Genomic DNA, 27,609 nt, shown 5'->3' on the forward strand with positions numbered 1-27,609 from the left:
GTTTATTAACTCCAATATTATGTTTATTAATTTTAATAGGTACAACAATTCCTTGCAGTGCCTTTGATTTTGATACCCAATGTAGAATTTGGCTTCTTCTAATCCACTACATGCTACAGAGAAGCACAGAGAAAGTGTAAGGTGGAAGAATACAGGTCAAGATCTACAAGGACAGAAAAGAAGAGTGAAAGAAAAGCCAGGATGAGTCACCAAAATATGTGTCAGGAGAAAACTGAATGACATCAGAAATGCAAGAAAGAATAATATCTTATCAACTACAGAAAGAATAATATATTACCAATTTCACAGGGGTGAAACATCTGCATCCCACTATTTCTCCCAAATCAGGCACTCTGCTGAGTGCCTGAGGGTATAAGCATAGGAAAAAAAGCCCAAGATGTTTAACTGTAACAATCAAAAAGGTTGAGCTCAGTGATTTTCAAGCTGTTCTCTGGACAGACTATTAGTACTGCTTTTACAGAACACAAGCCTCACGATGAAACAAGCTTGTTATACCATTTCCTGTCGAAGCATTGTTAGGATAAGGCCAAGGCCTGGTGGATTCTATGCTGAATATTTCAAAGTTTACCTCCTGTGACACAGCGCCGAGCCATTTCCCAAATGATCAGCCCAAAACTGTAGATGTCAGCCATGATGTATGGCTGGAAATGGTTCTTATTCAGGCTTTCATCCAGGACTTCTGGAGCCATGTAACGTTTTGTTCCCACTCTCGTATTCAAGGGAACATCAACTTCATTTGTGTCACTGTAGGAAAATATTAGGAAGTTAGTGAACTGTGGGCTATTACAAGACAAAGTATGAAATCTTGTATGAGGCAATCACTACACTGCCAAGCTCCCATTTACAAATTAAATTCTTTCTTATATTTCCCTCTCAATACTCTCAATACATTGTACTTTCCTGAAAAAGATTATCCAGTAAAATCATAGTGACTATGGTAGTTGACAGTTTACTGTTTCTTTTGCCCAACAAAACATAGAAAAAATTCATTAAAAACCAGTATAAAGATGAATATATTTGGTGAAAAATCAGAAAATTATTTGTAAAGGCCTATGCTTTCTTTTAGGCTCTACTGGAATAAGACTTAAAAATATAAAGTATTTAATAACACTAAATAACACTAGTATCACTTCTTCAATTAAATTTCAACTCCTTTTCCACTGTTCAAATTTTCTATGAAAGAATTTATAATGAAACTACATGATAGCAATTACTATAAATGATCATTTGTGAATAACAAATTAGGTGGTCTTCTCTTCCTTTCCTCTAAAAAACTTTTATTTTCCATAAGAAGAGTATTTTAATTGTGCTCTTAACGATCTACTTTCATCATGATGCCTACCAGCACTCAAGAACATTTTACTCTCAAAACTGAAAAAAAATATGAAAGCATGCAACCAAATGATTCCATCTTCCTTTTAAACTGAGTATCTGGTGCACTAAATAAAAAAACTACGCTAATGTTTGCCCATTACAGAGGATTTGTTCATCTACCTGTTAAACTTGACCGCGAGACCCAAGTCGGCAATGCAGCAGGTTCCATTTTTCTTTATCAAGATGTTTTTACTCTTCAGGTCCCTGTGTGCAATAGCAGGCTTGCCTTGTGTCCCATAGATTTCTGTGTGTAGATGGCACAGACCACATGCAGCAGAATAAGCCAGCTTGAGGAGAGCCCTGTTGTCCAGCGTTGTGCATTTCAGAAAATCATACAATGATCCGTTTTCATGATAATCTGTGATCAAGTAAAGCTGTGTCCAGGAGCCAGTGCCTTTAATATCTGCAGCTATGAAACCTGTGGAACACAGAAACAAAATTACTGTTGATTTGTACATAAATTTTTTATGCAGCAGATTCAGTAATAATTCCTAAAGCTCTATTGTCTTGTACTGTATCAGGGGATATGCATCCCCCTTATGAAAACTAATGATGCAGAAGCTCTGATTCTAACTGGACATGAGATTACCACTCCGGTCTTCCAGCAAAGACACGGCAGACACGTTTTCAACCAAGAGCAGCAAGATTCTGCCCTTTCAATTACATTTTATTAGCACATATTATCCCACAGAAACTGCCACAGACCCCTCAAGCCACTCCCTAAGAACTGCTCCTCCTCCTCCCTGACACCAGCCCTCCAGCAGGCAAACAGTGCACTGTTTCCTTACCAAGGATGTTTTCGTGACGCATTAAAACAGTTTGGTAAATCTCTGTTTCTCGGAACCAACTGGCTTCTTCTGTGGTGAAAAACACTTTGACTGCCACTTTTTCACCCCTCCATTTGCCCATCCACACTTCACCATACCGTCCTTTTCCAACTTGCCTTACCATCTGAATTTGTTTGGCAATAGTGCGCTGAACCTAAAGAAGATTAAAAAAAAATTAAAAAAAAAAAGAAAGAAGAGGGTATAAGGCAGAGGAAGGAAAGCCAGCAGTTTACCAAAAATACCTGGTCAGGTATATCTTAAGCTTGGATTGCTTTGAATTTTGTTCCTATTGTAAGATCTGTTCTATGAAATTTTTCACTATTCCAGTGCCTCACCACCCTCATAGTCAAGAACTTCTTCCTAATATCCAAACTAAACCTACTCCCTTTGAGTTAAAAGCCATTTCCTGTTGTCCTATCACAACATGCCCTTGTGAAAAAGTCCCTCTCTGGCTTTCTTGTAGGTCTCTTTAGGTACTGAAAGGCTGCTATAAGGTCTCTCTGAAGACTTCTATCAGTCAATAAAAAGCAAATCTATTTTATTGGTCAGTGGACACTAAGAAAATAAAATCTTTGAGTTCACTCAATTTGGTACTTGTACTAGCCATTTATTGCATTTTTATCTTAGTGTCTGTAAGGCTCTAAGTTTTCTTTAAATTTTGCTGACGCCAACAGATTTCATAACACATTATCTAATTCTGCACTTCATTTTAGTTAATTATATGAAGACAAGCTTTAAACATGTTCAATTTGTACTTCATTTTTCATAATAATTGCATATAAAATATTAACATTCTGTATGGATAAACTGCTGTGTTCTAGGCATTGGGTACAAACCAAACTTTGTATGTGATGGAGAGAAATTCAGGGAAGAAAAAAATCTTAGTTTACGATTTACCAACAACGGTAATCCTGATCCACTCCCAGAACTCTGTGACTGGTCAATAAGGTCTTTTAATGACTCCCCAGCTGGAATAAATGCTTCATCTTGTTCCAGGTCACGATTATAACAGTGCCTCTTTGCCATGGACTTACAGTAATGCCTGCAAAAGTAACAGGAGTTAAGCTGAACTCCAAAACAGTCCTCAAAATATGTAACAAACTGATCTAGGAAAGAAGTTATTTAAATGTAGAAGTTTTCTAAAAGAAAAAGAAGAGAATCAGATTTTGCTGTATCTTTTTTTCCCTTGAAATGTACTTACATAGCTTTTTCCTATTAAGAAGCTGTAAAGCATGTACAGGCATGTCAGTTGATTATGAGTCAGGTGGAAAACCAGCATTTTAATAGTCAGCTCACAGCCAGTGCTCCTAGTAAAACACTAGGTTTACTAGTTTGGTTTAAACTTACAGACTGGACCTTGAACCGTGGCAGATGAGGCTGACATCAACCTTTCCTCTGAAATTTCTAGACCAATGACCACCTCCAGCACAGGGCTGGAGCTGACAGAGGCACCTGAATGGATTGCCATAGCTCAGCTGGTCAATTATTTAGCTTTGGAACACAGCAGAAAAAGGAAAATCTCAGAAGCAGATGGAATTTAATTATCAAAAGTGACTGAAGTTATGTGTAGTTTAGAAAACTGCACATACTTGGTAGCCAGAGGAAAGGATCAAATTCACTTAAAATTCTCTGCTGAGAACATTTTGTTTTACCTAGCAATGCAAACTGCTACCCACAGAAATGTGACATTAAATTACAGTGGTTTCCAAGCTACATATGAGCAACTGAGTACATTTACAAAATAACTGTTCTGTTTACACTCAATTTGCAAAATTAAAAATTTTGTCAACAAAGAGAGTCCTTTCCTTACTTGTAACAAAAGCAGCTAAATAAGATGACCATGACAATTATGCAGACTGCCATAGAAATCAACACTGCCATCCAACGGATGCTGCCATCAAAAAGTCCATCTATTTGACAAAAAAGAGAAAGAGAAAAAAAGGTAAAGTTTCTAAAGTCTGTAAATTAAATACATATTGTAAACAGTTTATTTAGGTATATTTTCAAATACTGTGTATCGAAGTAAGTATTGACACCAGAAAAGCAGAGAATGTCATTTGGATGAAAACAAACAAACAAACAAAGGATTTAACTCGAGATTCTGAAGTTGTAGACTCCTGTTAGTTTAGAAATAGAAAGATTTAGAGCAGTAAGATTCTGAGAAGGTATAAAGCAACAGTTAAACCAGTACGACTTGCCTAGCAATGAATGAGTAAGCACATGAAAACAAACTATTTTCACTGGGAACAACAGAAAGAAGAGAATAAATTTACAGCAGAGAACAGTAAACAATGCCAGAATACCTTTTTATGATACATTCATAATGGCAAAAGCACAGCAGAAATTAGAAAAAGCATTTTAAAAAAAAAAAGAACAGATTCTGGAACCAAAATAAAACCAGAGATCACATGCAGATCAAGGTATGAGCACACTGAGAAAGAGACTAAAAATACCAAGAGTGATGGTATTGATGAAGAAAAAGATTAACTTGAAAGTGGAAAAAAAGGAAAAGGGAAAATAGAGGATGAAGTGTAATATAAAGCTTCACAGAAAAACTACTGAATCCAGAAAAAGTAGATCTGTGGAATACTGTAATTACATTTTCACATGTTTAGCTGTTGATTAGGAAGAACAGAATCTCCACAGAGAGCATTTATTAGTAGCAGTGTTAACACAGAGGAGTTGCTTACCTGTGCTATCAAGAGGTGGTAAGGTTGGCTGTAAATCCTGATTGCAGAAATCAGTGCGGCAGCACTCGATCGTCCGACGCAGCTGTGCTTTGGGGGAGTCCTGTTCGAGGAGAATCGAATAAATGGTCACATTTTGAAGACAAAACGTGGACAGGTGGTGCTATGGCTACAATGTAGCACGGACAAAAGCTGAAGCTATTTTATTTAAAAAACACTTCAACCTCACTGTTTAATATATGAGGATCACTTCGCACGGCAGACAGGTATCATGTAATCTCTTGGAGTGCATACACTAGATGTTACTTTTTTTTATATTTCACATGACTTTTTCTACTTGGTGAACAGAAATACATGGTTTCTACTTAAGTTGCTATTTCATAAATTGTACATTTTTTAAGATTAGTCAAAACCAGTTAATAATATGTTAAATAAATACTGCTCTAAAGACAAACCCCGATCGCTTTAGAAGCTTTTCTCTTGTACTCATCATAGCAGCACTGTTTGCTTTAAAAACATCTTCAGAACACCATATAAAAGATGGAGGGGCATGAAAATGAAACTGAAACTAAGTCACTAATATATAAACAAGAACAGTTTCAGGAGGTCATCATGACACCTCAGGTCTGATTTGCAGTAACCTTAAATACTCACAGCAATAACTGAAGTCAACAGTGCTTTCAAAAAGCAGTGCTACTGACAGCTGTGTTATATGGAAACTCAAGCCCTAGGGATCTAAAAACTTAAAATTATCCCAAACAGTGACAGCGCTGAGGTGGGCAGGGAGAGTGGCTTGGTGAGCTCTGCTTCCAGCTCAGTACTCTGGGATGAATCCCATCTGGCCCCACTGACAGCAGTCACTGCTTCCTCCAGGACTGCAGGGGCTCTATTCTGCTCCCCATCCCTGCCTACCAGCTCAAGGGGCTGGCTGCTCTGAGGATAACCAGTCTTACTGCTGATGGCTGAGGCAAAGAAGGCATTAAATACCTCAGCCTTTTCCTCATCCTTGGTTACAATTTTCCCTTCTGCATCCAACAAAGGATGGAGATTTTCCTTGGCCCCATTTTTGTCATTGATGTATTTATAAAAACACTTTTTACTATCTTTCAAAGACTTTCTCCTGCAGAGAACTCCAACAAGCTAAGATTCTACCTTTGCTCGAGCACCATCAAATGTCCTTCCTGCCACTACTCACTCATGACTGTTTGGCCCTATTCTTCTCAGTGGTAAATGGCAACATGCAAAATTCTACAACTGCAGTTGTAAACTACAATTTTAATGGTATCTCATTTTTTTACCTTGCACTGGAAGTCTGAACCTTCATACTTCATGCAGCCAGAAGCAAGCGTGGGTTCTCCATGTTCATCTTCCTCAATGATAGCAAAGCAATGCCCGTTAGTTCTGGAATAAACACATCACTTGTGCTTTACCAGCATGTTTGTAATTTAATATGCAGCATTAGTTGACCTTGAACCCATTAAGAATATTAGAAAGAAAATATCTACCTGGCTACCATCCAGTTTGAGAACAAAAGACCCCCACAGGATTCTCAAACAGAACATACAGGGATGCCTTCTCACCAATACTCTCTTTTCTGCTTCCTCACCCCTCTTCAAGACTGCTCATATCCAACCACAGACACCCAGTTCAGGAACAACTGAGGGGATGGAAAAGCAGACTAAAAAAAGTTTACTAACACAATTTTACAGGTTAAAAAAAAAATTCACTCATGTCTTGTTTGAAACTGCAATGATAACCTCTCAGAGAGAAGTCCCAGTATGTGTGTGGTGGCTGTTTCAAGATCTACAGCTTAGCCAGCCTTTTCCCACATAAGCTCTCTCAAATATTCAGCCTTTAGGGCAAAACAAACAAACAAACCACCGAATCCACTTTCTAAAACTGACAGTAACAAATTAATTACAAAAAAAAAAGACCCTTAATTTCCTCACTATCTCATTATACAATTGCTTTGACTTCTACACGGCCTGAAAATGTCAACAATATTTGTAAGGGATTCCAAACCAAATTGCAATGCTAGGTCTGTGATTTCAATGCCTGTAAAAGTAAGATCTGAGTAAATCAAACTTCATTCATTCCCTTACTAAGGAAAACAAATCTAGAAATAATTTTGTCTTTACTATAATCTATTTAAATGAATGTAAAGAGATGCAAATTTGGGAAGCAAAATGCCATAAAATACCCTGCACATGGACACTGCATTGAAGTGTCATTAACTAACAGCTTTATTATCAGCATAATGACCTATACAGTCACCAGTTCAGACAAAAATTAGTAAGGTCTATACTGACTGCAAACACTAGAGGGCAATAAAAAACAATAAATAAATATCAAAGGATTTGAAAACAAAATACTACAACATTTTCTTGGTGCAAAACTATGTCTGTAAGATATTACCTGTGTTTACATTTAAAAAGACAGTAGGGTTTATTCTACCTCCTTGGGTTCCATAAAAACTGCCTTATCTGCCAAGTGACAGCTGTAGAGAGGCTGAATACTATGTGTTAAAGTGAAGACTCCAATTACTGCAGCAAGTAACATGTTTTCTACTATGTATATTAATTCTTAAGGCAGAAAACAGAAGGGCCTTAAGCATGAACTGCAAATGAAGAGAAACCAAAGGCATTTTATGATACGAAAAACACCTTAAGCAAGCATATAATCAGTGCATGAGTCTGTTAGGATCCTTATGCCTGTCAAAGATAACACTTCCCTCCTGTCCCTACATGTTCACAGGCTTTTCTTTTTTTCCTCCTGCCTTTCCTTCACAGTTGATAACTAATGAACACATAACAAGAATTCTCAGTACATGGTTATGTTGTCTAGGTGAAAAAATAAGCAAGCAAGTGGTGGTATCAGAAGGCTTAGGTTTGGGTCACTTAATACTCACCCAATTATAAAATACTACAGGTTATTTACTCAGCCCTTGAAAGCAGTTGCTGGGGGTGAAGTTGCTGGTTGCAAAGGGTTCTAAGTTATGCTGAAAACTGTATTGTTTACATACAGATGGCCATGGGTTTTAACACCTGGCTCTTCACAGAACCAGTGAGTGTCAAATCAATTATGGTCAAATCACCTGAGAGAACCTTGGTCAGCTCTCCAGAGGGAAGCTTGCTCTCTCCAAAGCCAAAATGAGCCTCTTCAAAGAGTCTTTCTAAGCCTCAATGCAATACTCACATGCATGTGTTATTAATAGCATCATCTGGACAATGTCCCGAGCAGTAGCACTTCAGAAAAGGTAAGGTGTCCTCTGGAGCAAGTGTGACTCCATTTGCTTGTTTCTTTTGGTCAGAATTTGTCTTCACTCCTGTGCCATGAAGCATGTCTAGATTTTGACCTGCACATTAAAAAAAATAAAGTACTTTTGCATCTCTCTGGTTCAAGACTTTTACAGGCAAAACATGACAACAGAATAATTATATTAATAAATAATTGAACTACGCAAGACACAAAAACTTCCTCTCCCAAGATTATGGCAGAAATTTGAGTTAATAATTTTATTCTAGAAATACCTAGCTCAAATATTTTTTTACCTTAACAGCAGATTTTCCAACTCTAATAAATCTGAACAGAAAGATACTTTCCCTTTTTAAGGTGGGGCAGAAAAGTAGTGATGTAACTGGTTAGAATTTTCTGAAGAAAGCCTTTCTCATTCATGTATTTAGAAAACCAAAATGCTGACTGCTTGATAACCACAACAAGAATAATTTTATGCATGACTGAACGTACTTAATATGCAATTTTCTAATTTTCTGAACTGAAGTAATTTTTTATGGATTCAGAGTCTCATAGAAGAGCAGTAATAACTCCAAAATCTCTTGGGTTTTTTTGATCTCTGTATGCATTAGTACTTCAAAACACAGCTAAAGTAAATCTTGTTTGCAAATTAAATTTTGGTAAATGACAGGAACATCCATACAGACGAGCTTTCACAGAACAGAAACAGGGCTACAGTATGTTCCAAGCAGCCCTCAGTTTCTCAATAGTAGGAGAGTTTAGCATCATTTGTCCTTGCTCATATTATTAATATGCTTTCGTGAATGTATGCATTCAGAAGAAAACATCCACCTATTTTCTTCTTAGTGAAGAACATCCAGAAAAAAAAATTTAGGAACATAATCTGCCCCCTTTGGAATATGCTTTGTGATCACTATACGAGATGAGAACATCTTCACCCATCTCCTCCAGCTTTATCATACCTAATTTTACCAACAGAAAATTGCTTTCTGTCCACCACCTGACAGGATTGTTGGCTCCAAGTCCTCCAAGTACGAAGCAAATACAGATAGAAGAGCTGTGAACAAACTATCACCTGCTCAGATACAGTTTACAGCAAGTCTCTGGGCGAGGCTCAGTGTGCAAAGTAAGAAAGTACCAGTCAGGACCAACAGAAGCTTTTACAAATTCAGTTATTACCCTCAATACTTCTCAAAAATAATTCAGTCACAATAAAAATCTCAATTTATCTAAGGAAAAAAAAAAAAAAAAAAACAAAAAAACTGACCAAAAAACATGGTCTCTTGGAACAGATTCTTGAGGCTTCCTGTCAAACCTACCGAACCCTGGCTATAGAGTGATGAGAACATCAGTCTCCTGCTGTACCTTGCTTGAAAGATGTGCAGAAAAACTTGATTAAAATCCCGTGCAGTGTCATTCAGACAAATGTGAGATTAAACATTCGTGAAATTTGATCTTATTGTTCTGAAAATAGCAAATTTGCAGATTTCCTTATTTGATTAATGCAGCTCATCTAGTGCACAGTCCTGATTCAGCCAGGTAATGAAACTGTGCTTTTTTTGAATACAACTAAGAGAATATCCAAAAAAAGTACAACACCATCTACCTAAACTCTCAAATCATTCAGCCATGTGTTACTGGAAATGTGGTTTTCAAACAGTACTTCAGTAACGCCACAGCTCAGCAGTCCTGATATGCACAGAACTGTTAATAAGAAACAAGGTCCAGTGCTATAATAACTGAGTTTACCTGGGCAGTAGGTATTTCTGATTTAACCAAAGAGATCCTGCACAACTGAAATAGCTCCTCCACCCGTCCCCTCTCTCTTTCTACACATTTCTTCCCAGCATAAACTGAAAGCTCGTTTTAATACCATGCTACAGATGTTACACAACATTTCATATTCACATTTAAGAGATCCTTACCTGCTCAGAGAACAGGATATTCTACTTAATATTTAAAGGAAAAGCCACTGCATATGTGCAAATATTGTCTTTTTTTCTTCCTCATTTTCTTGAATGACTAAGGTATCTTTCCCAATTAATGTTATAAAACCCCCCTTACCTTCAGGGACATTCCACATGTTAGAAGTCTGAATGCTTTATGATCTGTGTCTCATCAGTCACTCATCCACCTTCCTACCCTGATCACTGACTGCAATTTTTTTAAATTTGCTAGAAAAGAAATCAAGGAACCCTTAAAGCATGGTTTCTTCTGGTTCAGAACAAACAGAACAACATTTTTATGCAGGTCTAGCATCTTTTAAAGCAGTATTACTCTTTGTAAACTAGCATCTTTTAAAGCAGTATTACTCTTTGTAAACTAACACTGAAGCACAACTACAAGTATATCAACCTTTTATACTAAAGCTGAGATGAACTACATTTTCCCTCTTCATTTATTAGGATGAATTGCATTACAAGATCTATGAACAGCATATACCAAATAAAATCCAGAACAGATAACTGTATTTTCAAAGAACCATCTCTCTCTTTTGCAGAGTTTCTATAGACAAAGATTTTTATTCAAAGCAAGAACAGACTATAATTTCATTGTTTTTGTAGTGTGAAAAAATATTCCATAGTAGCCTGCTTTCATCTTACAGGTAATACCTGAACTGCACAAGGGATGGAGGGGGGGTGAGATCACTTGACTCATGCATCCTTACTTTCCAAGACTGTAAAGAAAACTCTTATTAGACAGGAGTTTGAGCACCCAGAGAAAGAAGCAAAAAGGAAAACACTGAGGATGCTTGGGATCACTTCAGAAAGCAGTTTTTAATCACCTCTACCTATATATTATGCCTTACTGTACTCTTTACTGCAGTACTAAAATTCATCCTCAGCACTTCCAGACAGATTAGTGTCCATCCTAAAGTTGCTAGGCATGGGGAAGGGAGTCAAATGTGGGAAGACTTGGCTTCCATGCACTTGAGGTATTAAGAGGGCAGTCGAAGGTCCTGGAGTCACAGGATGCTTCATTGCTGTTTTCCTGGTTAATAAACACTGGGTAAATGAACAAGAGTGAACTAAGCATAAGACTAAGTAACATTTTGCTTCAAGAACCATCCAACCCTCTTGTACCTTCTTGCTCTCATCATCTCCCCACCCTCAGAGCTCCTCCAGCTCTCAAACATTCACACTGCTTTATCTTCCTCCTGGGAGCAGGACAGTGGAAGGGAGGATCACACTTTAGGGACCTTGTGACACTACACTACTTGATGATATAATTAATGTCTTCTTTTCAATGACACATGCAGCTGTCACTGTGCAGTACAGCTAAGAAATACACATACACGAATCTCAAAAGTGTAAGAGCTGTGCATTAATAGCTTCAAGAGAAAAAAGTTTGCCTTGAAACACAGTACTTAGAGACCTCAGACTCAGCAAAGCTTCTTTCTCCACTATCTCCTACCCTCCTCTTGTAAACTGCACAGGGCTGGTGGGGTAAAATAATATACATTAGCAACACATGAACTAGCACACACTGGAGGACTTGTTCAAGATCCTGGACCCCTTGCAGCCTGTTTGTCCAGCCTAGTGAGAATGATACACTTCAGTGTATCATAGAATTCTAACCATACAAACTGCTCTGTAATGTGTGTTTTACCACATTTCAAAAACTTAGAACATTCAACAAAATATCAGAGTGACAGTGAGCTGGAACATTCTCCTCACATAAATACAGCGTAAGACAATGATGAGGAAAAACCTGATGGGGCTCCAAGTTCCCATTTCATCATTTGCTCTGCCCCACCATACATACTGCATTCATTGTAGATTTCTAGAAGTGTGAACAACTGATAAAGACAGGACGACATTTAAATGGCTTTCTGTTAAACTTTATTTTAATAATATAAATACAATTTTTAAAAGAGTTAATAGTAAGTTGTTAAAATAGGACACTGTCTGCCAATGTATCACATCCAGTCCTTGATCAAAAATATAAATTATTCAAAGCACTACCTCTTCCAATCACAGAAAATAAGTTAGACTATAAAATGTATTTCAAAGAAGCACAGGATATTAAAAATTCCACTAAGTCAGAAATCTAAGTCTACTTGAAAGCATGGCTTCAAACACAAATATTAACGTGGATAAGTCTCTCAAACATACTGTGCTTGACGCTGAGGTGTTACTAACCACTAAAAGCTGAGCTATCCTGGTTGCAAGTCAATGCCAAGATACATGTATAATTTCATTAAGTCTTCTGATCTAAGAAAAGATCTGTGTAACCCAAAAACCCCCCCAGCTCTATTAATAAATTCGGAGACAGCAGTAAATGAAGACAAATACAAAAGCTAAATTATGCCTACAGTTTGTTATTAACTGTATCCCCTCTTCCTCCACACATACAGCTGCAACGTGGCCAACAGCAGTCAAGTTGTTCGATAGCTTTCTGAATTTGTAATAGAGATGTTGCCCATAAAAACATTTCTATTCCAGAGTACACGATCCTTAAAAGGGATTTATCCCAGCGGAACTGCAGCACGAGTGGCATTTCTTTGTAGCTATTCCGATCTGTGCTTGCAAACTCCAAGAAATCCAACATTTAAATAAGAATGCCAGAAGACCACTTTCACCTGACCTCCTGCTGGTGCTATTGCCGCTGGCTGGGGCCAGCTCAGGGCTCACCCACACTGGGCTCTTCTCAAAGATGGAAGCTGTACCAACACTCTTTATGTCAGATACGCCTTTCTTATGAAAAAAGGACATGTCTTGAAAATTTTATGTGGTAGTTTTAAGTTACACTGCAAAATTATCCACTCCATATTTACCTATCACAAACTTCCATAATGATTTAACTTGTTCTGCTGTGTGAGTTAAACCTTGGTACAACTGACATGGAATAAGTACAATACTAGCACATGCCCTTAAAAGACAAAATAATATAAAAAAAAAATCAGAAAAACTGTAACGAGTGCAAAGAAAGTATCTTAAATGCTTCTATGAACTCTGTGCCTTGCATTTTAACCATAATTCTCCCTATAGTACTTTTTTATATATCAAGGCTGTGATTTCCAAAGACCAGGCGTGTTAGAGGTAGCTCCTCCAGCAGAACTGGTTCCTAAAAATCACAGCACGTTCCCAGACTACTTGTTTAAAACCTCTCTCCTTCCCTCCAGCTCTCCCAGGAGCTACACCAGTGCTCAACACAGACAGGCAGCTCCTGCCCCCTTACCTTCCCAACCAGCAATCCCCAGGCTCTGTTCCCACTTCTCCTCCCCAAAAAAGTCACTTCTGAAGACAAACTACTCTGTTCTTATGCATTCAGTATAAAAGCCAGAGACATGAAAATGTTGTGTATTTTACTTTAAAAAAAGTACACTGCATTCTAATTTAAATTAAATGGACTTTTAAAGAATAAAGTTACTTAAACGTGAAATTATAATAAAACAATAGATCAACTTTTAATAATTCCTTAGAAGGACTTTAATTAGACAAATATTGAAGAATACATGTTCACTACCCATATTTTAAAGACAGATGCAGTCATTAATTGGGGAAATCACCAGTAAACAGAACTATACTGTCTTCAAGTAATGAATCAGCTACTGACAACTCTAACTTCCATTCTACAGATTTTAGAGTATTTTATTTCAGATTAGTCTATATATTTGAATTCAGTAACCACTTCACCTGAAATAAGAAAATGCATAAAGGTTTTAAAAAGTATGAATTTTATCTATATCAAATATCTGAATAAAAGTAATTAGAGCAGTGAAATCAAACCTCCACAGATTTTTTTTTCCACTTCCCTAATGAACAGTGGCAACTTCAAGGCCATTTTAATATTTAATATTGACACTAATTATTTTTAAATTTAACTTTTAATAAACCTTCATACATATCGAACACTATTAATGCATTTTTAGTCAACTAATTTACAAGGATTATAATACTTGTCTTCTGCAGTGTCTCTGAAGAATACATGAAGGTATGATGAACCCCAAATAAATTAAACTGCCAGCAACACAGCCCCAAATCTACGAGAACAAGTTTGAGTATATGTTAAGCACTTTACTGCTCTGTTACAAATATTGATCAGGTATGCTCATCAGGGCACTGTAACAACGAAGAAAGAACTTTACTCAGAAGTAAAACTGGTTCTCTGAATGAAAAACTTGCACTAGGGAGAGGACAAAAGCCTGTTTGCTGCAGTCCTCAACTGCAACTGAAGTCGTAACCTCCTGCCTTAGATCAGCAAAAGTAGGTGGGTGAAGATGCAGAGCAAGTCACAGATTTAAAGATATTGCAAAGGCCCTCCACAGCAAGAAAGGAAACACAAAAATGCTTTAATTGAAAAGGTTGTTATTAAATATACCCATCTGCAACCCAGGTTTATTTTTGACCATTTCTCAACCTAAGTGAAGAAGTCCCGTAAGCTACAAAGAAGATAAAATCCAAAAATAAAATCCACTGGTCCCCCTGCCCCATAGTAACGACCTGAGAAATTGCAGCTGTTCACCAGTAATGTCATGGAATTGCCTGTTTTTTGCTGTTATTGTAAGAATATTTTGACATTAATCAACACATGCAGCCACTTGCTTTTTCAAGTTACCTGCTAAGGAATCTGGTATGTACATATAAATGCACGTTTACAGACACACTTGCTATTATCATTCTCTCAGGTCTTGGTAAGCCCTGAAATTCCTACCATTCTGAAGAAGCTTCCAAAAAAAGCAAGGGAGCAAAGCATTAAGCTGTGTGCCAGATACTCAAAGCACAGACACTGGGCGTTTCTACTTTCTCTGCTTTTCCTTCCTCTTCCTGTAAATCACGCAAATTCTCTTCAATTCCTCACAATGAATCTTCTCCACCTTTGCTGGTTACTTTATGATACACTTTTGCAACATCCCACATATATTTTCCTTGTTGAAACTATTTTTCCACTTCTTAGAGACTTTTCACTTTAGATTGTCTCTTTCCTAAAAAAAATTTCAAATACTTCATGACTATCAACTTAATTCTTTCCTCCATGAATCGAGGGACAAGCAGAGAGACCTAACTGTTTTTTACTCACCATCCTTGGAAACCAAACATATTTCATGTTTGAAGAAAAGCCCTTAGGCAACTTGCAAAGAAACAACAATGTTTCAAGTAAGCTCAACTTTTCCATGGCTTTCAGAATTCCCTCAGTATTGATCTGAAAGTCAGGAATATTTCTGAGATAAGGTAATTTCTTCTTCAGAAGTTGAAAAAAAAATTTTCAGTCTTTAAGTTTAATTTAGCTGTAATACTTATTAGAAATTACTTACTGAACCATTATTAATCAATATGGTCATGGAAGGAGTTAATGTAATTTAATTTTAAGTAACTAGAAGACCTGTATATTTGTAATATTATTTCTATTTGTATCTAAAGAGGAAAACAGTTGCTAAGGCCTATGAGTAAAATGCTAAATATTGACTAATGCAAAGGGGTAACCATGACTTCAGCAAAAAGAACAAAGCATATCTTTCCCAGTCTCTTCAAAGGAACAAGGGAAGAAGTTGGTATCTGCTGCAAGAAGCAGCAAAACTGCTTGAATACAAGTAGAACAAGCTCCACTGCAAAACACTGTCTGAGACTATTTCAGGGTGGAAGAGACATCTAGAAGTCACCTGGTACCATCACCTGGTCAAAGCAGGACCAACTTCTATGTCAGACCAGGCATTCCAGTAAAATTCTGACTGTATCTAAGGATGAATGTTGCACAACCTCCCCAGGTAGCCTGTTCTAATACTTAACCACACTCACAGTAAAAATTTCTTTCCTAATTTCTCACCAAAATTTCCTTTAGAGTGTGCCCATAACCAACCTAAGCACCTTAGAGCTATCTGCAAATATTTGCAAATTGGTACTACAAACTTCAACTACACCCAAACCCCGGCTACTTCTTGGAAATTAAAAACTGCATGTCCACAACAGGATGAGGGACCAGTCTGGAGAATTTTCCTCTTTCAACTTAAGTAATGTGACGAAGATAGAAGAATCCTGGATTTATGTTTGTTTTGTTGCTTTCAACCTTGAAATCTTCGCTGCAACAGCAAAGTATCAAACTAAGGCCGACGTTCTTTCCCACTCCTGGAACACAGGTGTGCATGTGTGCACACACAGACTGAATCAAGCCAAACACCAGTGCTTAGAGCATGTCTAGAAGTTTGGTGACACTATTCTTGGCCTCTACAGGTTAAAGAGATGAAAATGCACAAGGAACTTGGCAATTATGCAAAAACACCTGTCCGGTTTTGGAAGAGAAGTGTTTACAAGTCCGCAGGCTGTACCAAACAATACAGAACCCTCAGTGTGCTCACGGCTGCCTCCAGGAGCAAACCCCACAGGAAACTCAAAAGGGAGAACAGCAGTTTCAAATACCTTTAGCTAAAGTGTAATACTGCACGGGTCCAGAGAGGACTTTTGCTCCATAAAAGCTTAGCTGTGAATGTGTGTGTGGGGTAGGACTTGAAAAAGCTTAGATATGTGCTCTGAGACACTATTCATTTAAATACCAGCACATGGGAAGAGGCTGATGCAAGTCTGCTCTTCAAATCAGTTGTCAAGCTATGGATCAAGCATAGTCTTGAAAGAGACAGCTCTGCTACATCCTTTAATCTAATATTGCAGATACACACCAGAAACAGAACAGAAAGATTGTCATTTGGGTACTTACCAGGCTTCCTCCTCTCCACATTTTAATGGGTTCATTGAACTGTGATTCTTGAAAGTAAAAAGCTCATATAATATCTCAAAATAAAATCAAGCACTAAGCAGTAATTGATCTAAGTATGGAAAGAGAATATGAAACCTTTCATAATCAAGTATTTAAATGGCAGTACCAAATTAGTCTTCTCTGTCTCTCTGAAAACATATGGAAAGTTCTGTGCACAAACATGTGAAAGGTGCACAGTTGGGAGAACAAGTCATCTTACACAGAGACCAGTGAGGGATGTACATGCCTGCTGGACAGGCAGAGCACTACTGCTCAAGTGCCAGCCACAGCAATGCAGTACCACCAACAGCTCAGATACCATTCTGCCTTTCTGCCACTTCTCTAAGCTACAGGCAACTACAGAATCAGATCTGCCAGACACAGCTGCTAATAAGGAGTAAGGAAATAATCATAAAATGGAGTTTCCCACGAACTAGTTATAATCTTCATACTTAAACTTCAATTCCTGATAGGGCATGAGATAGTAACATTAGTCTGTTCCCAGTATTATTTTTTAATTCAATGCAATTTGACAAAGGAGTTCAGGTTCTAATAACTGGATTTTCAAAGTTTTTAATAACTGGCTGGAAAGGCAACAGATGTACAAATGAGTGTCTTCACTAACTGAAAAGCAGGTTATTTGTGAATATCTCACAGCCTCAGCTTGGCCCATCAAGTAGGCACACCAAGCTAATTTAGATTGGTTACACTATCTCTTGGCTGCTAGGAGCACCAGTAGGCATGGGGAACTGCACACTGCAATCTCTTCAGTGAGTCAAGTTCAAAGGGATCAAGTATGTACACCTATAGGGAACTGAAATTCAGGAAGTCAAACCTTCACTTCTGCTGGTCATATAACTTGCTCCACGGTGTACCATGTATTTTTGGTATTGTCTCTATTTAAGCATTTGCTAAAATAGACCTAATCTGTACTACAACACCTGACCACTAGAATGTCCTCCTTTTCAGGGAAGCGTCCATACAGCACGTCAGGCAGGCCAGTCACCTGCCTGCAAAAGCAACTCCAAACGAAAAAAATCCCACTCCAAGCACCGGGAAACACACAACTCTGTTACAAATCAAAAATATGACCTTATTTCACCTGGTACATATTTACCTTGAACATGGAGAATGATTAGCAGATAGGCTCCAAGCAATTGCTCATGAACTCTCAATCGAGTCATTGTTCACTTTAATCCTTCCTGTGCAAGGCGACTGCCCCTTCTGCTTGACAAATGTTAAACTCAGTCTGTTCGGTGAAGCCTAATACAAGATTTGGTGCTTGACTGCAAAGATGCTTTCCTAACTTTTCCACCTTCGTTTCCTGAAAGATACAATAAAACAAAGTGTTAAGAAACCCTCTGTATTTCGGAAGAAAGAAAAAATATTCAAGATTTTACATCACATTGATTGTAACCATGTGTCTGGAAAAAAAAAAAAGCATATGTTTATTAAGATTTATTAAGAAAACATTAGCCATGTTTACTATCCAATGGAATAGCAGGGTTCTTCTGAAATATGCACTTCTGGTAAAAACCCACAGGGATGTTTTTACATTCCTATAGAAAAAATATTAGATATGTTAATGCAGTAGTCACAGTTGTATAATTTTAGACTTGCATACAGCTTTTATAGGTAGTATTCAACAGATTAACACAGACTGAATAGAAAACTATTTTCTTTACAGACATGAAAACTAATTTTCATTATTTTTCTTAGAATTGAAACTCAGTGGTGACTATCCACAATACTACAAGGGGAAAAAAGCACTACCATGTTAGGCCACCAATTGAAAAATGCTTGTAGAGAAACTTTATTGCAAAAACACTCAGCCTCTCTGATGGAAGAAAACTAAATTTGTATTAAATTTAACAATTAGTTTAGTTACTTAATATACTTACATTACCTATGTCTCCTAGAACAGCACCACATCTTTAACAACAACAAAAAAAAGACAATATTAACTCCAATTTAGAATCAAGACATCCTTCTGGATATCCCCAAGTTGTGGGCAAATTAATCCCTCCTGAAAAATTACGCTACTATAGACACACGCCATTTGCTCCACAAATAAAATATAACTCTCCTCATGCAGAGGGTGAACACACAGCTAAGACAGCCAAGCTGAGTAAGAAGTTACTTTTTCAGACTGCAAGAGTTGTGGTCACATTCTGCTTGAAGAACTTTTCAGTGGTAACTCACAAGGGAAGTGTAATTGGGCCTCAAAGGACCAAAAAGCAGCTCGAACACCTAAACAGTTAATGGCAACAAAAGCAGTGCTGCACAGCCACGAACAGAGGGCTGATTTTGCCTTTCCTCGGCCTCTTGTTTCGGCGGGGTTGACCCCCTGACCCCTGTCAGCCTGGCGCTGCTCATGAATGCCAAGCCTGGCGTTCGCCCAGGGATGGGTCGCAATTACTGCTGGTGGCCGCTTCCAGCACCAATAACTCAATCTGTCTGTCGGCGAGACCCAAGAACTTTTCATTTTAATTAGTCTTCGGAGGCATTTAACATGGAGGCAAATTAGCGGCCGAGCCGGGAGGTGTCCGTCACTTCCAATTTCGGCGGGCGCGGCGGCCGCCCCGACCCCTGGCCTACTTTTCACACATCTCTGACTTCTCCCCAGCGCAGGACAAAGCGCCTCCGTGCCAGAGCTCCCAGCGGGGCTGTGCTCCCCGAGCTCCATGGCAGCCCTGGCCTTTGCCAGGATTGCTGCCAGGTTATGGTGAGACAGGCTCAGAAACACGCTTTGCAGGCATCTGGAGCACCACTGACTTCAGAGTGACCTTCCTGGCCTGGCAGAGGTAAAGCAATGTGACAGTAGAAATATTCACTCCTTAGTCCTCCCTATACACAAGAAACGGGACCAGTTCTGACAGCTGACAAGGAACGTCCTTCTAGCTATAAAACATCAGACCAGCAACGTAAACCTGTAAGTAATACTGCTTTATTCTGTGTTTCAATGGCAATGAACCTCCAATCCTCGATAAAACATGTGGAAGATGAAAACTGCCAACAGTTTGTATGTAGTAATACAATCAAGACTTTATTTACTGTATTCCATCAAGCAAAACACCACCACCCCCCCAGTAATAGCCTGTTTAAAGTATATTTAAAAATAATTTCTTGTCCATGCAAGTTTCAGGAAGGAACACACAGTCACACTCTTGTACATTTCAAGAATAGGGGTGTTTTAAACTTTCAGAAAATTGGGGATCTTGCTCCCCAGTTCGATAAGGTCAGCGGGCACACTGGCACAGGAATATGTATTTGCCGTTGTACCACGAAGCATGTTACCAAAAAGTCAAGAAAAAATGGGAAACCACAACATTTTAATGCAACTCACTCCAATTTCATGATGATTTTTGTTCAGTGAGACAAGCTAAGATAGTTTCCAAAAGTGCTGTCCAAACCTATGCAAGAAATAATGCTCTCCACCTGAACCAGTATTTTGTACCTGAGTCTTCCTTCTGTCAATATTTCACTTTTCACAGGTATATATGTATTAAAATGTATACATGTATAAAAATGTATATAAAACCATATAATAAAACAAAACAGAGAACAAATTCTGTCATAATTCCCCATTTTAAACCCACTCTAATTTGAGAATGCCTATCAGCATTTAAAAGAATACCTCAAAGATGCAAAGAAAAATTCCTATGCACATATGGCACCATCACTTGGTGGATCTTTCTGTTGGTGCTACAGTCAGTGCCAAGTTCCCCCTTAGCCAGGAAGGCCCCATGGCTGGTTCAAGGCTTGGGCAGACAAGCACTGCTGAGCCCTGCTGCACTGATGGCAACACTTCACTGTAGGGCAGGTGAGCTTAAGCCCCCAATTCACAGCAGCATGTCCCAGAACTATGTGAACTGCAGTGTGGACACATATTCTATTCTACTGCCCATCCCCTGAACCCTTCATTTTCTTCCTGTAAGTCTCTGAGCTAAACAAGCTAAGACAATTCGCTCTCTAATAGTCTATTTTGGTCTTGTGCAGAAACAAAACTGAACACATTTCATTCTAAAGATCACCAGGCACGCCAATGCAGCTACGTAGTTTAACAGGTTAAAAACCTTCCAAAAAATCAGACTAGTGTTTTAGTGCTTCTAACAAATGCCACACCCCAAAAGGACATAGTTATGACCTTCATATGAGAAAATCTTTCACTAAAACCAAAACAAATCACACAATCTTTAATGGATCCATCTTTAATGAATTCCCATTAAAGAGGAAGACTAGCAGTCCTGCTAAGGCACACTATTGAAAGTGAGCAACAGCTGGAATTTCTCCAAAACCTACTTGATGTAACTGTAAAATGACACAACTAAATAACCACTTCAAATGTGTTAAAGCCCCAATTAACACCTGGAATGCTACTCTGCCAACAGAATCATGCTGAAGAAATTCAAACCCATAAGCCAATCAGTTGATTTTGAAGTTTCCAATCTCTCTTTTTTCTACTGTAGCCAAGAAGAAGCTTTCAGCTATGACCCATTAAAAAGTAACTTATTCATCAATTGTAACACCCAATTTGTCTGCAGTGTATTTTATTATCCTTCCTAATAAGAGTTTATTGAAGAAAATGCTTTTGTTATTAAAACTGTGTGTGTTTCTTTCTGAAGTGGAACTTGGCAGTGAATTCACGGCACTATCACGACAGCCTAGTCCTATGCTCTGTATGATTCCAAAAAAATAAAGTTGGAAGTGTGCAAGATCTGTCATATGGTCCAAAATGACTCCGAGTTCAGTGGTAACTGTTCTTTAGATGTGGCTATGTAATATTTTTAACAGCATGATCCCCAAACCAAATGAGCTGTGCTGTTCCAAATTTCAATAAAGAATGATATTGCTGAATGCAACAACAAAGACAGTACTGTAAAAGGGGAGTACATGAAAAAATGTCAATCTTGGACTTCACAGTAATTAGAACATATAATCCACTTCAACAGACAAGATATTTCAAAATATTTGCAGCAGTACATATAATACTAAGTTAATGTATTTGCCAAAACAAAACTAAAACATATTAAATGTTTCTCCTATGTGTAACTGGGGCAAGAAGTGACTCAGGTAGCTGTAAGCATATTACTTCAATCACAAGTACAGTTTCGAACAGAACTTTGAGCTGGAACAGAATGCCAGAGATAAACTGGACTGTCAGTCTAAGCCAGTGCATGACAACTTTCCTGTTAGATTACAAAAAACCTGATACGGTGCCACAAAGAAAATTACTGCTTTGGATGAAGGAAAGAGGGATTGTAAGAACAGCAGAAAATTCACTACGGGGCAGACAAGTATTTTCAAGAACAGAGATTAGCAGTCTAGTTTAAATGACATTCAAGGACCTTGATTCTTGATTCAGCTTGATTGAAGAACAGTCACCATTTTCATTAATGAACTAGGCACAAAAAGCAAAATTTCAATAAACTTTGCTGACAAACATGAATTGTCAGTTCAGCTGAGTGTTGCTTTTATGCAAGAAGATTTGGGATCACATGAAGAACCAAAGTAACAGAAGTGGAATGAAGTCCAACTGCATGAAACTGGGAAAGTTATGTGTATTGGTAACTCTGAGGAATTTCTGCTTCGCATAGACCAAAAGCTTATGCATAGGAGTCAGCTGTGTCCAAGGACTCAAGGACACCGACTGATTACAGAACATCAGACACATCCATGTGATGTTGCAGGGAGAAAGACACAAACACTACTCTAGTATTTCCTAGGGAAATTTCCCAGGGGAAACAGTAAGGCATGAATAGCAGAGACAATACGATTGATAAATTCAACATATGCCCAGGAGGATTGATCCTCACTATCTCAAGAACAGGAAAGAAAGACATTTGGAGATGTGCTGGGTTTGCATGGCCAGGTTTTGGTAGCGACAGGGCTCCAGGGGTGGCCTCTGTGAGAAGCTGCTGGAAGCTTCCTTCCCCCATGTCCAGCAGAGCCAACACCAGACAGGTCCAGGAGAGACTCGCCACTGGCCCAGGCTGAGTCCATCAGGAATGACAGTAATGCCTCTGGGATAACATGCTTAGGAAAGAGAAAAAAGTTGTTGAGCAGATGAAAATTGAAGCCAGAGAAGAGAGGAGTGAACACATGAACAACTCTGCAGACACCAAGGTCAGTGCAGAAGGAGGGGCAGGAGGTGCTCCATGTGCTGGAGCAGGGATTCCCCACAGGAGTAGGGGAAGGACTCCTCTCCCTGAGCAGCAGCAGAAACAACCTGTGATGGACTGACTGTAATCCCCATTCCCATCTCCCTGCACTGCTGGGGGGTGGGAGGAGGTAGAACTTGGGAAGAAAGGAGGGGTGGGGGGAAAGTGTTTTTAAGATTTATTTTACTTCTCACTCCCCTGCTCTGATTCTGCTAGTAATAAATTTAATTAAGATCCCCACTTTGAGTCTGTTTTGCCTGTGACAGTAATCAGTGACTGATCTCTCCTGATCCTTATCTCAACTCATGAACCCTTTGCTATATTTTCTCTTCTCTGTCCAGCTGCAGAAGAGAGTGAAAGAGTGGCTTTAGTGGGTACCTGACATTCAGCCAGGGTCAACTCACTACAGGAAACGAAAAGAAAATAATACGGTTAAGATAGTTAAAGTTGTTGGAGAAATGATTACACTTTGAAAATACAGCAGGAATTATCACAAGGAAACACAAGACAGCTATTTAACCTGAAGAAAATTACTCGTTCAACAACAAGTAGATATGGATTAGCCATTAAAATTTATTTAGGTCAGAAATTAGAAGACCATTTCTAACCAATGGTTAGAAGGTTCTAGGGCAGATTTTCAAACTAAATAGAGTCCAAAAAATTAATTAGTCTTTAGTTTAACAAAGCATGTAGCTCATGTAGCTGCAGGTGACAGGTTGGGAGCAGACTCTTATAACTTCATTTTGTTACTCATAATACAAAAAGAACTATAGTTAGCTTTAGTTTATCCAAAGTCAAATAGTAAAATTTAACCAAGTCCATAGCAAGAAAGTGTCAGATTCTGCACTGTGTCATTCTGTCAAATACTTGCACAAGCCTACTTTTTAAATGTGTTTCTATTATTATATTGCAGGGCACGCCTACACAAATTGTAGAAAAGTGTCATATTGAAACACTCAAACTACCTACACTTAAGTGCTGTCAAATACGTTAAATTACAAACAACAAGGTAAATCCACCACCCAAATCTGTCAAGAAATCCTACAGCTGATGGAGAAGTCTGCTGGCTATTGCAAGTTAGTTGGGTACATGGCCATCAAAAAAGTCAACTTCAAATAAAGTCCTGTTTGTTTAGGCACTAATCTGTTCAAGCTTACAGAAATAACTCCATTAAACTATGGATTGTATTGGAATTACTTAAAACTATTCCCAATTGCATAAATTTAAAAGCCAAGAGATTGTGTAAATTATATCAACATTTTTTCTCCCTCTACAAGCTGCAATGAAGTCTGAAATGTTAAATGAAGTGTATTATATCCTTCTCAAAAGTCTGCAATGAAAAATTGTATCTTAGTTCCCTTTGCAGGACAGTTATAACCAGGGGTTTAGAATACATGTATTGCAACATGTCTGATCATTAAAAAAACACAAGTCCCTAACAGCTGTTTTCTGCAGCAAGACAGTTCACAGTGTTACAAAAGGACTTATTTCTGGCCAGTGGGAAAAGTCACCAAAATCCACCTTGGATAGTCACACAGAAGTCTTCTGAAAGAAAGATTTCACATTGCTTGCAAATATCAAATGTGTGTATATTACAGCAGAATTTAGAACCCAAAGTACTAAATTATGATATATCTGTCTGTTTCATAAACAAAGTTGTTAACCATGAAGAAATTAAAGCTGAGCTGCTTTTTACCATGCCCAGCACAATTAGGTAATTGGGGACGCCACTCATTGGACTCCTGAATGCCCATCTTACTGTTATTCTGGAATTCCAATTAACTAACTGCTACAAAGTTTCTACCATTAAATTAACTGTAATGAAATGCAGCAAAATTGTTTTCCCAGTGCCATGCCATCAGGAATTCAGACATATCCTAGTCTGTTACAAACATGACACATCCTCTTATTTGAGCATATTTAAATGAGATTTTGCTACACAATTTTTATGCATCTTGAGCCATTTCCCTTTCTTCATCACTTTGGTGATTAGCTGTCTGAGAGCTTCTGCCCTTTAGACAATTGGTAAATGGACACCCATGCTATTTCTATCATAAATGACATCAAATCCTGGTATTCTACCCAGAAGCTATCATGTTTTTATTATCTATTTATAATTTTTGTTATTTCCTTACTGTCATACCAGTTAATGTGAACAAGGAGAAAAGTCTCCACATTTAATGCATTCCATCTCTAAATTTAACAAATACAAACAGGGAATCATAACCTAAACCTGTTAAATTTCCTTTGCAAAAACAAACTTACAGAATGCCTTTTACTCACTAAACATAAGCGACAGGACGAAAATTCATCAAAACTTCCAGAAATTTTTCATGTTACTACTAAAAATATCATGGTCATACTACAAAACTTATCACACATTTTGGCTCTGAGTTACAATAATTTTATACAAACAGTATACATAGGTTGAGCAAGGGAAAAAGCTGGGCCTCAATCCTGAGTATACATTTGCTCACTTCTTTAGATGTGAACAATGGACCCTAAAATCAATGCCAGTGCCTTCAAAAGTATAAGTGCTTTAATAGAAAGGGTTTTCTAAAGTGCAACATCCCTTTCAGCACTGTAAAGACGATTAATGAATGTTTTCACAACCTTACAGTAATTTTTTCATAATTTAAGGACAGTTTTTCATTAATCTATGTCAAAAAAATCCCCAGAACAAAAAACTGACAGGGTGTTTATTATACTTAGATCCCATGATCATGGCTTATTTCTCTTACACCTACAACCTCTGCCCAATTCAGAAGAAAAAATTCACAATTGCTTTTTGTCTCCAAAGCAAAGGTGATTATGCAAATTCTGGAACTCACAAAGAGTTCTCCAGAAACCGGGTTTTTGTTTGGTGGTTAAAGAGCATATTTTTCATTTCATGATGCCTAAGGAAAGCAGCCTTTTTTTGTGTGTGTGTGTCACTGGCTTTAATCAGTAACAAAGCAGGGTAGACAAACCCATGTTTTCCCGCTATGTCCCTGACATTGGTTTCTCCTACAGGGGAAGGAGGACCAGAAACCCATTCCTAGGCCAGTCTGCAGCTCGGCTCCCACAGGCTTCCCAATCCCAGTACTTTGCCCACAGGAGGGTAGTGTAAGCTAATTTCCGAGCAGGGGCACGCTGCTAAAACCTCCATCTCTCACGCAGAACACTCAGAAAAAGTGGTTGCTATTTAAAAGACACATCTCTTGAATTTCAAGTTCGGTACAGAGAAGAAAACGGCAGCGACGAGGCCGAGACAAATTCAGTGCGGGGCCTGGGGTTTGCTTTTTTTAACACGAGGAAAAAAAAAAAAGGAAGAAGAAAAAAAAAAAAAAAAAGACTGCCAACTACTTCTCTCCCTCTTCCCCTCACTCCCACCCTAAATTCTTGTTTTCTAGGTAGTGCGATTTCTCCAAGGCTCCTGGCCGGCCGCCAGCCGCACGCAGGGACGGGCGCGCTCCCCCGGCCCCTCCCGGCAGCCCCAGGCGCCCGGCCCGACATGCTTTTCAAGGCGCGCTAGACTGCAGCGCAGACTTTCTGGCTCCACTTCCATTGTTTGCACGGCTGCTTTGCTCCTTATCCAGAGCGCGGATTAGCATAAGAATACTGTCTTCCCCCTCTGCAAGCCAGCTCCCCTCCAGAAGACCTCCGCCCCTTTAAGAATAAACATGCAGTTGGATTTCTTTTTTTTTTTTTAATTATTTTCTCTTTAAATCCTCTTTTCCTATTCAAGGCTTGTAGAAAGCAATAAAATAAATAGAACGCTAAACAAGCAAGGCTGACAAGGCTCAGAAATACCCGATTGCATAGATTAGTAATTACCAAGGTCAAAGGAGTCAACCTGATAATGCTATTCAGGGAGCCCTCACTCCTCACACTCACGTTGTGGGCATGAAAGTTACTAAAGGAAATACTTTCCAAACAGAGCTGATAATAAATAAGTTTAGGAAGGAGTAACACAAAGGAGACCTTAATTCCCTTCGTTGTTTTTTTTTTCTTATTTACACATGGAAGATGGAGTTTCAATTTATTAAGAACTGACAGGAAACATTACTTAGGAAGACAACCCTCAGCCAAAAATACAAATCAACCCTTCCAAACAGAGTAGCGATGCCCTTACACAGAGGAATCACTGCTGCCTTCTTACAAATCTGCAAACCCTTTCCCTCTGGTATCTGACAAAGAGACTATGGTGTCCCTTTTAGAGCAAGTGACATGTGATCTGGGATTAAAAAAGGCCAACAGAAGAGCATTTCACAAGAAGCAAACTGTTTGCCCTCACAACGCTTAAAACTGTCAACACGGACGTATTTTTTTGTTCTGCTACCCAGAAGATAACTGCTGTCCAAATGAATTCATACATCACTTCATGAGCAAGATAAAAACACACTTGCAAATACTGCTTCATAAGCAAGCCACATAATTTTTAAATCATCAAGTTCAGCACTCCCCATTGCAACGGGCAAGAGACAAGCTTTCTCTTAACAGTATTTGCTCGATACAAACAGCAGAGACAAGACTGGCAAGTTCAACATTATGATGATCTGCTAACACAAGATGCTGCTTGGCAAGGTGAGCCTTAATCCTCATTTTCCTCAC

The 27,609-nt window shown here is 38.4% G+C and overlaps 1 protein-coding gene across 2 annotated transcripts in view; it reads right to left on the reverse strand.

Annotated features, from left to right (window-relative positions):
* The window catches only part of BMPR1A (bone morphogenetic protein receptor type 1A), a 79,683-nt gene that overhangs the window by 6,187 nt on the left and 45,887 nt on the right, over window positions 1-27,609 (reverse strand). For both annotated transcript variants that reach the window (XM_051799844.1, XM_051799845.1), the window contains exons 3-11: window positions 17,973-18,179; window positions 8,105-8,264; window positions 6,208-6,310; window positions 4,913-5,012; window positions 4,033-4,132; window positions 3,120-3,264; window positions 2,184-2,376; window positions 1,516-1,813; window positions 590-765 (exon numbers count right to left, since the gene is read on the reverse strand). In XM_051799844.1, coding sequence (XP_051655804.1) covers window positions 590-765; window positions 1,516-1,813; window positions 2,184-2,376; window positions 3,120-3,264; window positions 4,033-4,132; window positions 4,913-5,012; window positions 6,208-6,310; window positions 8,105-8,264; window positions 17,973-18,039 — 1,342 coding nt within the window. In that variant the 5' untranslated portion in view covers window positions 18,040-18,179. The remainder of the gene's footprint in view (window positions 1-589; window positions 766-1,515; window positions 1,814-2,183; window positions 2,377-3,119; window positions 3,265-4,032; window positions 4,133-4,912; window positions 5,013-6,207; window positions 6,311-8,104; window positions 8,265-17,972; window positions 18,180-27,609) is intronic.

This window comes from Manacus candei, unplaced genomic scaffold (genome assembly GCF_025592945.1).
Source record: "Manacus candei isolate 608988 ecotype Guabito, Panama unplaced genomic scaffold, ASM2559294v1 h1tg000050l, whole genome shotgun sequence".
NCBI lineage: Eukaryota > Metazoa > Chordata > Aves > Passeriformes > Pipridae > Manacus > Manacus candei.